We start from the raw sequence: 11892 nt of genomic DNA, 5'->3' as shown, positions 1-11892 counted from the left end.
GTTCATCCACTAGGCTCACAAGTACATACTTCATCATAGATGACCTAGACTCAATTGATTGCAATAAACTGAGATGTGTCCTCAGCCTACGCTTCATCAATACCCTGTTGTAGAATGAAGCATAGTTCTCTTATTTGAAAAGCAAATTTGCTAACCTATGCTTCATACTCACAGATGATCCAGTCTGTAGAACTTGTTTCCGCAAAGGCTCCTTGACAATCCTGACCGACCTTTCAGCTGCACCATTTTAAGCAGGATGATCTGGTGCTACCAGTGTGTGTGTTTGATAACGTTGTGTCTTGCAAAATTCGCAAATTGCGTGGAACGAAATTGCGGCTCATTATCTGACACCATTTCTTCAGGCAGGACATGGCATACAAAAACATCCCATAATTCATCCAATGTACGCTCTGTAGTCGTAGATGACCCCATATGCCGTACCTCTAGCCATTTTGAATGGCTATCAATTAGAATCGGAAAATTATCACTGCCCCTCTTGCAAAAATCAAATGTATTCTTTGGAATGGTGTCGTTGGCCAAGTCCTGTTTGCAGTGGCATTTTAGCTGGCATTGTCCATCAGTCTTGACAGATAGTACACTTACTTACGAATACTTCTAAGTCTTTATCCAACCCAGACCAATAAACAAAACTTTGGACCACTGCTTTCATGCCCACAATGCCAGTATGCTCACCGTGAAGTTCCGTCAAGACTTTGGCCCGTAGTGCACTGGAAATGACTACTCTCAGGCCCCATTTTAGCCTGCTCACATGATAATTCGTGCTGACAATGATAAAAGGGCTTTATCCCCTTGTCTAAATCCATCTGATCTTCAGACCACCCTCGCTGGGTGTGCTCATAGACCCACTGTAACGTGGCATCTTTCTGTGTATGCTCTGCATTAACAGAGGCGGTGACTGGAAAGTCCTCATCAACAACATCTAGGGTAAAGATTGACTGTTCGGGGCCAATTTCAGAATCTTCATGAAGCAACCTTGAAAGGGCATCTGCCGGGGCATTGTGCTTCGGCGTACAATACTCGATTTTATAATCATACTGAGACAATAAAATAGTCCATCTTTGCATCCTTGAAGCTGCCATAGATGGAATTGTCGCTTTGGGCCTAGGATAGCTAGTAACGGTTTGTGATCGATTACTAGCATTCCAAAAGAAACTGGTGAAAATTTTAACACCAAGTATAATTGCCAAAGCCTCTTTCTCAATCTGGGCATAATTCTATTTGCTTTTGGTGAGCGTTCGTGATGCAATGGCAACCGTTTTTTCCTGACCATTATTCATAACATGGTTGATCAATGCTCCCACACCACACCCAGAGGCTGATCACTGCTCCCACACCACACCCAGAGGCTGATCACTGCTCCCACACCACACCCAGAGGCTGATCACTGCTCCCACACCATGCCCAGAGGCTGATCAATGCTTCCACACCATGCCCAGAGACTGATCACTGCTCCTACACCATACCCAGAGGCTGATCAATGCTCCCACACCATGCCCAGAGGCTGATCACTGCTCCCACACCATGCCCAGAGGCTGATCAATGCTCCCACACCATGCCCAGAGACTGATCACTGCTCCTACACCACACCCAGAGGCTGATCAATGCGCCCACACCATGCCCAGAGGCTGATCACTGCTCCCACACCATGCCCAGAGGCTGATCAATGCTCCTACACCATGAGACTGATCACTGCTCCCACACCATGCTCAGAGGCTGATCAATGCTCCCACACCATGCCCAGAGGCTGATCAATGCTCCCACACCACACCCAGAGGCTGATCAATGCTCCCACACCATGCCCAGAGGCTGATCAATGCTCCCACACCATGCCCAGAAGCTGATCACTGCTCCCACACCATGCCCAGAGGCTGATCAATGCTCCTACACCATGAGACTGATCACTGCTCCCACACCATGCCCAGAGGCTGATCAATGTTCCCACACCATACCCAGAGACTGATCACTGCTCCCACACCATACCCAAAGACTGATCACTGCTCCCACACCATGCCCAGAGACTGATCACTGCTCCCACACCATGCCCAGAGACTGATCACTGCTTCCACACCATACCCAGAGACTGATCACTGCTCCCACACCATACCCAGAGACTGATCACTGCTCCCACACCATACCCAGAGACTGATCACTGCTCCCACACCATACCCAGAGACTGATCACTGCTCCCACACCATGAGGCTGATCACTGCTCCCACACCATACCCAGAGGCTGATCACTGCTCCCACACCATGCCCAGAGGCTGATCACTGCTCCCACACCATGAGGTTGATCACTGCTCCCACACCATACCCAGAGGCTGATCACTGCTCCCACACCATGAGGCTGATCACTGCTCCCACACCATGAGGCTGATCACTGCTCCCACACCATGAGGCTGATCACTGCTCCCACACCATGAGACTGATCACTGCTTCCACACCATGAGGCTGATCACTGCTCCCACACCATGAGGCTGATCACTGCTCCCACACCATACCCAGAGACTGATCAATGCTCCCACACCATGCCCAGAGACTGATCACTGCTCCCACACCATACCCAAAGACTGATCACTGCTCCCACACCATGCCCAGAGACTGATCACTGCTCCCACACCATGCCCAGAGACTGATCACTGCTTCCACACCATACCCAGAGACTGATCACTGCTCCCACACCATACCCAGAGACTGATCACTGCTCCCACACCATACCCAGAGACTGATCACTGCTCCCACACCATACCCAGAGACTGATCACTGCTCCCACACCATGAGGCTGATCACTGCTCCCACACCATACCCAGAGGCTGATCACTGCTCCCACACCATGCCCAGAGGCTGATCACTGCTCCCACACCATGAGGTTGATCACTGCTCCCACACCATACCCAGAGGCTGATCACTGCTCCCACACCATGAGGCTGATCACTGCTCCCACACCATGAGGCTGATCACTGCTCCCACACCATGAGACTGATCACTGCTTCCACACCATGAGGCTGATCACTGCTCCCACACCATGAGGCTGATCACTGCTCCCACACCATACCCAGAGACTGATCAATGCTCCCACACCATGCCCAGAGACTGATCACTGCTCCCACACCATACTCAGAGGCTGATCACTGCTCCCACACCATGAGGCTGATCACTGCTCCCACACCATGCCCAGAGGCTGAGCACTGCTCCCACACCATGAGGCTGATCACTGCTCCCACATCATGAGGCTGATCACTGCTCCCACACCATGAGGGTGATCACTGCTCCCACATCATGAGGCTGATCACTGCTTCCACACCATGAGGCTGATCACTGCTCCCACACCATGAGGCTGATCACTGCTCCCACACCATACCCAGAGACTGATCAATGCTCCCACACCATGCCCAGAGACTGATCCCTGCTCCCACACCATACCCAGAGGCTGATCACTGCTCCCACACCATGAGGCTGATCACTGCTCCCACACCATGCCCAGAGGCTGAGCACTGCTCCCACACCATGAGGCTGATCACTGCTCCCACATCATGAGGCTGATCACTGCTCCCACACCATGAGGGTGATCACTGCTCCCACATCATGAGGCTGATCACTGCTCCCACACCATGAGGCTGATCACTGCTCCCACATCATGAGGCTGATCACTGCTCCCACACCATACCCAGAGGCTGATCACTGCTCCCACACCATACCCAGAGACTGATCCCTGCTCCCACACCATACCCAGAGGCTGATCACTGCTCCCACACCATGAGGCTGATCACTGCTCCCACACCATGCCCAGAGGCTGATCACTGCTCCCACACCATGCCCAGAGACTGATCACTGCTCCCACACCATGAGGCTGATCACTGCTCCCACACCATACCCAGAGACTGATCACTGCTCCCACACCATGCGGCTGATCACTGCTCCCACACCATACCCAGAGACTGATCACTGCTCCCACACCATGAGGCTGATCACTGCTCCCACACCATACCCAAAGACTGATCACTGCTCCCACACCATGCCCAGAGACTGATCACTGCTCCCACACCATGCCCAGAGACTGATCACTGCTTCCACACCATACCCAGAGACTGATCACTGCTCCCACACCATACCCAGAGACTGATCACTGCTCCCACACCATACCCAGAGACTGATCACTGCTCCCACACCATACCCAGAGACTGATCACTGCTCCCACACCATGAGGCTGATCACTGCTCCCACACCATACCCAGAGGCTGATCACTGCTCCCACACCATGCCCAGAGGCTGATCACTGCTCCCACACCATGAGGTTGATCACTGCTCCCACACCATACCCAGAGGCTGATCACTGCTCCCACACCATGAGGCTGATCACTGCTCCCACACCATGAGACTGATCACTGCTTCCACACCATGAGGCTGATCACTGCTCCCACACCATGAGGCTGATCACTGCTCCCACACCATACCCAGAGACTGATCAATGCTCCCACACCATGCCCAGAGACTGATCACTGCTCCCACACCATACTCAGAGGCTGATCACTGCTCCCACACCATGAGGCTGATCACTGCTCCCACACCATGCCCAGAGGCTGAGCACTGCTCCCACACCATGAGGCTGATCACTGCTCCCACATCATGAGGCTGATCACTGCTCCCACACCATGAGGGTGATCACTGCTCCCACATCATGAGGCTGATCACTGCTTCCACACCATGAGGCTGATCACTGCTCCCACACCATGAGGCTGATCACTGCTCCCACACCATACCCAGAGACTGATCAATGCTCCCACACCATGCCCAGAGACTGATCCCTGCTCCCACACCATACCCAGAGGCTGATCACTGCTCCCACACCACGAGGCTGATCACTGCTCCCACACCATGCCCAGAGGCTGAGCACTGCTCCCACACCATGAGGCTGATCACTGCTCCCACAACATGAGGCTGATCACTGCTCCCACACCATGAGGGTGATCACTGCTCCCACATCATGAGGCTGATCACTGCTCCCACACCATGAGGCTGATCACTGCTCCCACATCATGAGGCTGATCACTGCTCCCACACCATACCCAGAGGCTGATCACTGCTCCCACACCATACCCAGAGACTGATCCCTGCTCCCACACCATACCCAGAGGCTGATCACTGCTCCCACACCATGAGGCTGATCACTGCTCCCACACCATGCCCAGAGGCTGATCACTGCTCCCACACCATGCCCAGAGACTGATCACTGCTCCCACACCATGAGGCTGATCACTGCTCCCACACCATACCCAGAGACTGATCAATGCTCCCACACCATGCGGCTGATCACTGCTCCCACACCATGCCCAGAGACTGATCACTGCTCCCACACCATGCTCAGAGGCTGACCACTGCTCCCACACCATGCTCAGAGGCTGATCACTGCTCCCACACCATTCCCAGAGGCTGATCATTGCTCCCACACCATGCCCAGAGGCATCACATGCTAATCTTAGTTCACAAGTCAGATTATAATGGACGAGATGACCACTACTGCTCAAGCATCGTTGCATGTGTCGCATGCATTCTGTTGCTCTTTGTCCCATACCCAACACACACTTTTCTTTGCTCGTCCAGGAAGGAAATTTGCATAATATTGGACCATGCCTAAAAATGATCATAATTCAGTAAAGTTTTTCAGCTCCAAAGCCAGCATGATAGCTTGTATTTTCTCCTTCACTGGTTGGAGACCATTTTCATCTATCCGCAATCCTCGATAAAGCACCTCACGCTGTATGAATGCACATTTACTTCAGCTTCAGATTATGGTCATTGAACCGTCTGAATAGTTTTAAAATTTCCAGGTTTTCCTTCTCTGTGCCGGTGGCTATCTTGATTGTACAAACAGTGATTTATTCCCAGTAAGATCTGATCCATGGTAGCCTGAAATATCTTTGGTGAAGACTTAATACCATTGGGCAATTTAATGTATGAATATAAACCTTTATATGTGTTGACTGTCAGATTCTGCTGACTATTCGTATCAACGTGGAATGAGTATAGGCGTGAGAGATAACCAGTTTTGTGAAAAGTTTGGCTCTGTTCTGCATACAGGTCCTGTGATGTCAGGAAATGGTACTGTTCATCATCAACTGTTCAATAATGGGTAACTTTGTAATCCCCACAGAGCCGTACTGTTTTGTCTGCCTTCGGAACTATGACTAACGGGGTGGCCCAGTCACTCCTATCAGTCTTCATTAAAACTCTGTTTTTCTCTAACTTATCAAGCTCTTGCTCAACCTGTGATTTTAATGCATATGGTACCGGCCTTGGTCTACTAAAAATAGGTTTGACATCCGTCTTAATCCGGATAAGTGCATTGTATCCCTTAATGACCTCGTATGAGTCCTCAAACATGTTAGCATATTTCTTTGCCCTTAAGTGTTGGACAATTGACGTATTTTGTTATAATAGGTAATCTTGTTTGTAGCCCCTGGTATTTTTAACCAATAAGGGAATTAAGGGGTATGGGGAGCAGGCGGGTAAGTGGAGCTGAGTCCATGGCCAGATCAGCCATGATCTTTTTGAATGGCGGAGCAGGCTCGAGGGGCTAGATGGCCTACTCCTGTTCCTAATTCTTATGTTCTTATGGTACTGTCAGCATCATAGGCAGTCACTCGGAGTCGAGGATGACTTGCTTCCACTCTAAAAGTGAGTTCTCAGGTGACTGAGGAGTTCAATGCGGGAATTACAGTCTCTGTCACAGGTGGGGCAGACAGTGGTTGAAGGAAAGGATGGGTGCGGAGCTTGGGTTGCCGCACGCTCCTTCTGCTGCCTGCGCTTGGTTTCTGCTTGTTCTCGGCGATGGGACTCTCGGTGCTCAGCGCCCTCCCGGATGCTCTTCCTCCATTTTGGGCAGTTGTGGTCCAGGGACTCCCAGGAGTCGGTGGGGATGTTGCACTTTATCAAGGAGACTTTGAGGGTGTCCTTGAAGCCTTTCTTCTGCCCACCTGGGGCTCGCTTGCCGGGTTGAAGCTCTGCGTAGAGCGCTTGCTTTGGGACTCTCGTGTCGGGCATGTGGACGATGTGGCCCACCCAATGGAGCTGATCGAGCGTGGTCAATGCTTCAATACTGGGGATGTTGGCCTGAGCGAGAGCAGTGGCTTTGGTGCATCTATCCTGCCAATGGATTTGCAAGATCTTGCGGAGGCAGCGCTGGTGGTACTTCTCCAGCATTTTGAGGTGTCTGCTGTTATAGTCCACGTCTCTGAGCCATATAGGAGGGTGGGTATCACTATCGCCCCGTAGACTATAAGCTTGGTTGCGGATTTGTGGATTTGGTTTCCTGATCTTCAAACACTCTCTCAGTATTGTACTATATACTCCATTTGTCCAAGCGTCTGCAGTTTTTTCCCTGAATATGTTTTCAGCTTCGCTTAGCTCGCCTTTAGTGGTGTGTCCCTGAAATTCTTGTAATACACATCCTGACTCATTATTGAACAATCAGCTGGTGTATCTATTGTCATATTAATCCATCGATTATTAATCAGTACTAACGTTCTGAAATCCTGCATAAGGAATGCATTGCCTTGCCCTTCACTGCATATACACCAAAACCTACACTGTTCTGATCGGTTTCCACCCAGTGAAGTCTTTGATTATCATTGGGCCTATCCTTGGTGTCCCCTTACTTGGCACCGGTAGCATCTTGCCCATCTGCTTAGATTTCATTGATGTCATTAGCTTTAAAAAACATTTGCAATCTTTCACTGTATTCTTATTCTTGTCAAAAGCTCCCAAATTACTGACATAACTCGTTGTCACATCCATGTTGCCTTCTTAGCTTAGCTTAATAGCTGTAAATCACTCAATAATCTTGAATTGCTTTTCAATGACTCTAAATGGCTTTCCATGAGCTCTTTTTGTCAGTTCCACACTGTTCACTACTTCAAAAAAAATGGTACTGCCAGACACTCATTTGGGAACCACACTGCTGATATATCTGCTTGCTGCGCTCCACTTGCATTTGCCTTCAAAAGAAAATTCCACGAACAATTCTACATGAAGAAACTCCCATTCTCGTCACCATTTTGTAAAGTATTTGCTTCAAGAGTTCTTCGGTTAAGAATTCATAGAAACTCATTGCTATTAAGAGCTAGTTGGTTTATTAACAAAGTTTGAACAATCATAGTACACATTACCAGTTCATCCACTAGGCTCACTACTGCATACCTCATCGTGGATGGCCTAGACTCAATTGTCTGGGGTTTTATTGAATCTTGTGAACATCACGTGTACTGGATAAGCCACTCACAATGAAACAGCATATATTACATCCACTACCAACCATCTTCTTAAACCCATCTCCCCTGCCCTTCCACCCCGACCTCCAATAACAAGTGTGACAGACCCATATCCTCTCCGTCACCAAGCCTGCCTATTTCCATCTCCGTAATAGCGATGGTCTCAGACAATTTTTTAATTTAGCTGTGTGGACACATGGCCGCACTGCTGTCTGACGCTCCCGCACAGGCCGCTTGCCTGCCGGTGCCTCAATGGAGAAATCGTGCATGCGCGGAAGTTTGAGTGGGCCACGCATGCCCCTTAAAAGGGCCGCGCACTTAATAAAAAAAAATGACAGGGAACATTGGTCTTAGCCCATCTATTGCTGAAACCCTCAGCCATACTTTTGTTACCTCCAAACTCGACTATTCCAATGCTTTCCTGGCTGGCCTCCCATTCTCCATCATCCGTAAACTTCAGCTCATCCAAAACTCTACTGCCCGTAGTCTAACTCACACCGTCATGTTCACCCATCACTCCTGTGCTTGCCAACTTACAATGGCTCCCGATCCAGCAATGCCGCGAATTTAAAATTCTCATCCTTGTGTCCATATCCCTCCATGGCTGACCCTCCCTTTCTCTGTAACCTTCTCCAGCCATACAACCCTCCAAGAATTCTGTGATCCTCCATTTCCGGCCTCTTGTACATTCCTGATTTCCTTTCCCCCACCATTGGTGGCCGTGCCTTCAGCTCTGTAGGTCCTAAGCTCTGGAATTTGTTCCCCAAAGTTCTCTGTGTCTCCAGCTCCTTAAGAAACTCTTTAAAACCTATATCTTTGAGAAAGCTTTTGATCACCTGGCCTTATGTGGCTCGGTGTCAAATCTTGTGTGATAACGCTCCTGTGAAGCGCCTTGGGATGTTGTTCTATGTTAAAGGCGCTATATAAATGCAAATTGTTGTAGTTATATTTCCTTTGGCTATTCGTTACATTTGTTGTTTAGGCATACGCAAAAGCCATATTCTTGTCCTATTGGAGTATTCATGTTACTGTTCACCATTGGTTGCACACTGGAATTATAGATGTTACAATACATGTAAATTCATCTGTTTTTTAAAATGTTTTGCAGATTCCATTTCCCCAGAATGTAGATGAATGCATCAAACAAGTCTGTGTGGAAGGGCAAATAATGCAAATCAATAGATCACAATATTGTCCCTACAGCGTGATTCCACCCAGCTGTGAGTTCCAGGGATTTGCTGTACAGGTGAACAGTGATAAGTGCTGCCCACAGTGGGAATGCCCATGTAAGACACCTGGCTTTGTTCTAATGTTTTAATTTTAAAATTAATGTTTGATATAAAAGCATTCAAACTGACTTTGGTGGTACAGGTTGAGCGTCCGAAATCCGGAGTTCCAAAATTCGGAATGTTCCGGAACCCAGACACCGGGCCGATCCATGGCAGAGTCGTCCGGTAACCGGAAAATGTTCTGAAATCCGGACTCCCCCGCTTTGGCGGCCCTACCTCGCCCCGGCCCTCGGCGGCCCGGCCTCGCCCCGACCCGACCTACCTCACCCCGGCCCTCGGCGGCCCGGCCTCGTCCCGGCCCGACCTACCTCACCCCGGCCCTCGGCGGCTCGGCCTCGTCCCGGCCCGACCTACCTCACCCCGGCCCTCGGCGGCCCGGCCTCGTCCCGGCCCGACCTACCTTGCCCCGGCCCTCGGCGGCCCGGCCTCGTCCCGGCCCGACCTACCTCACCCCGGCCCTCGGCGGCTCGGCCTCGCCCCGACCCGACCTACCTCACCCCGGCCCTCGGCGGCTCGGCCTCGCCCCGACCCGACCTACCTCACCCCGGCCCTCGGCGGCCCGGCCTCGTCCCGGCCCTACCTACCTTGCCCCGGCCCTCGGCGGCCCGGCCTCGTCCCGGCCCGACCTACCTCGCCCCGGCCCTCGGCGGCCCGGCCTCGTCCCGGCCCGACCTACCTCACCCCGGCCCTCGGCGGCTCGGCCTCGCCCCGACCCGACCTACCTCACCCCGGCCCTCGGCGGCTCGGCCTCGTCCCGGCCCGACCTACCTCGCCCCGGCCCTCGGCGGCTCGGCCTCGTCCCGGCCCGACCTACCTCACCCCGGCCCTCGGCGGCCCGGCCTCGCCCCGACCCGACCTACCTCACCCCGGCCCTCGGCGGCTCGGCCTCGTCCCGGCCCGACTTCACCAACCGACCTCGCGCTGGCTGTCGCCCCCTTACCTCAGCAGCCTGACCTACCTCATCCAGGCAAGGACGTTCCACAATCCGGAAATACCCGAAATCCGGAACGGCCTCAGTCCCGAGGTTTCCGGATTTCAGACGCTCAACCTGTACGGTACAAGGCTGTAAACGCACAGCCCATAAAGTGAGTTCAGTTGATATAATATGTTCCAACACTGGATAATTGTGAATATACTGAAAAACAGGGGTGTTTTCATTCTAGAAGTCAATAGAATTCGAGCCAGGTCTACAAAATAGAAAAAGGGACTTTATTTTATAACTGCCAGTTCACATCTTTAAGATTCCCAACAAATTTACTTGCGTTGCTCATCTCTGCTCTTCCTGGAGATAATGTTTTTAGCATTTACTCCTGCTCAGTAAATATATGTCACAATCATATGCCCATGGATTAACTATTCATTACATAACTAATGTTACGTTAAAAAAAATCACTTAATAGGGCAACAGGAAAATCTTGAATTTACAGCTATTACACTCAAAGCCCTTGATCATTTCCCTGAAATTATATTATTTAAACCTCAAGTTAACTGAAATACTTTGCAACTGGTGTATAACTTTAAAAGCTAATGATCTTTCCAACAGTTTAATATTAAATAATATACTATAGCACAACTGGTATTAACATTACTCAAGAGTGAATATATTGCAGATTTTGAACAATGCAGGCATTAAATCATTTAATCTGGGTTGTTGGTGTGGATCAGAATAATCATGTTGATCTTTTGTCAATATATTTTATAAAAAGAGAACACATTTTATTCGCCAAATATAAAGTTAATTTTTATGTTCAATTCTTTGGTTCAACACTATAGAATAGATTATTTGTGTATCCCTAACCCTTCGTTGGAGGAAGCCAAGGAGCAGTTTTACACAGTTTAATTTTTGTTTTTATAACGCAAGATTACTACCAGTACAAATTTTTACCTGGGTATTTTATGCCAATTGGGCAGACACAATAATTGCAACAAGTTTCCACAATCAGATGACATAACCCTAAATGCAGAACGTTAAACACCGTTTCCTTATAATCTTATACTCATACAAAAATAGTGCTTTATTCACCTTTGAAACTACAGCTGTAGGACTGTAATAAACATTACATTGCGAGATCATTGAAATGTGCACATTAACGCAAAAAAACATATCATTTTGAAGCTTAAGTGTGGAAAAGCAATTTTGCTTTTTGTACTTATTGTGTTAGGAATCCTGAGAAGAAGGCAATTGAATGACAAAATCAACTATTTTTCCTTCTAATTTCCTACACCATAACCTAAAAAAAAAATCCAGAATTGTAATGAAAACCTGGATTCTGAACCTCTCAAGTTAGCTTTTGAAGTAGAAAAAGCTATTTGGAAAT

General features: G+C 49.6%; 1 protein-coding gene across 1 annotated transcript in view; it reads left to right on the top strand.

Moving 5' to 3' along the window:
* otog (otogelin) overlaps positions 1 to 11892 on the top strand; it is a 350354-nt gene that overhangs the window by 259502 nt on the left and 78960 nt on the right. The window contains exon 34 of the mRNA XM_070898763.1: positions 9394 to 9571. Within this exon, the coding sequence (XP_070754864.1) occupies positions 9394 to 9571 (178 nt within the window). The remainder of the gene's footprint in view (positions 1 to 9393; positions 9572 to 11892) is intronic.

The sequence above is a fragment of the Pristiophorus japonicus genome, chromosome 14 (assembly GCF_044704955.1).
Source record: "Pristiophorus japonicus isolate sPriJap1 chromosome 14, sPriJap1.hap1, whole genome shotgun sequence".
NCBI classification, from domain to species: Eukaryota; Metazoa; Chordata; class Chondrichthyes; family Pristiophoridae; genus Pristiophorus; species Pristiophorus japonicus.
This window is presented reverse-complemented; position numbering and strand designations above follow the sequence as displayed.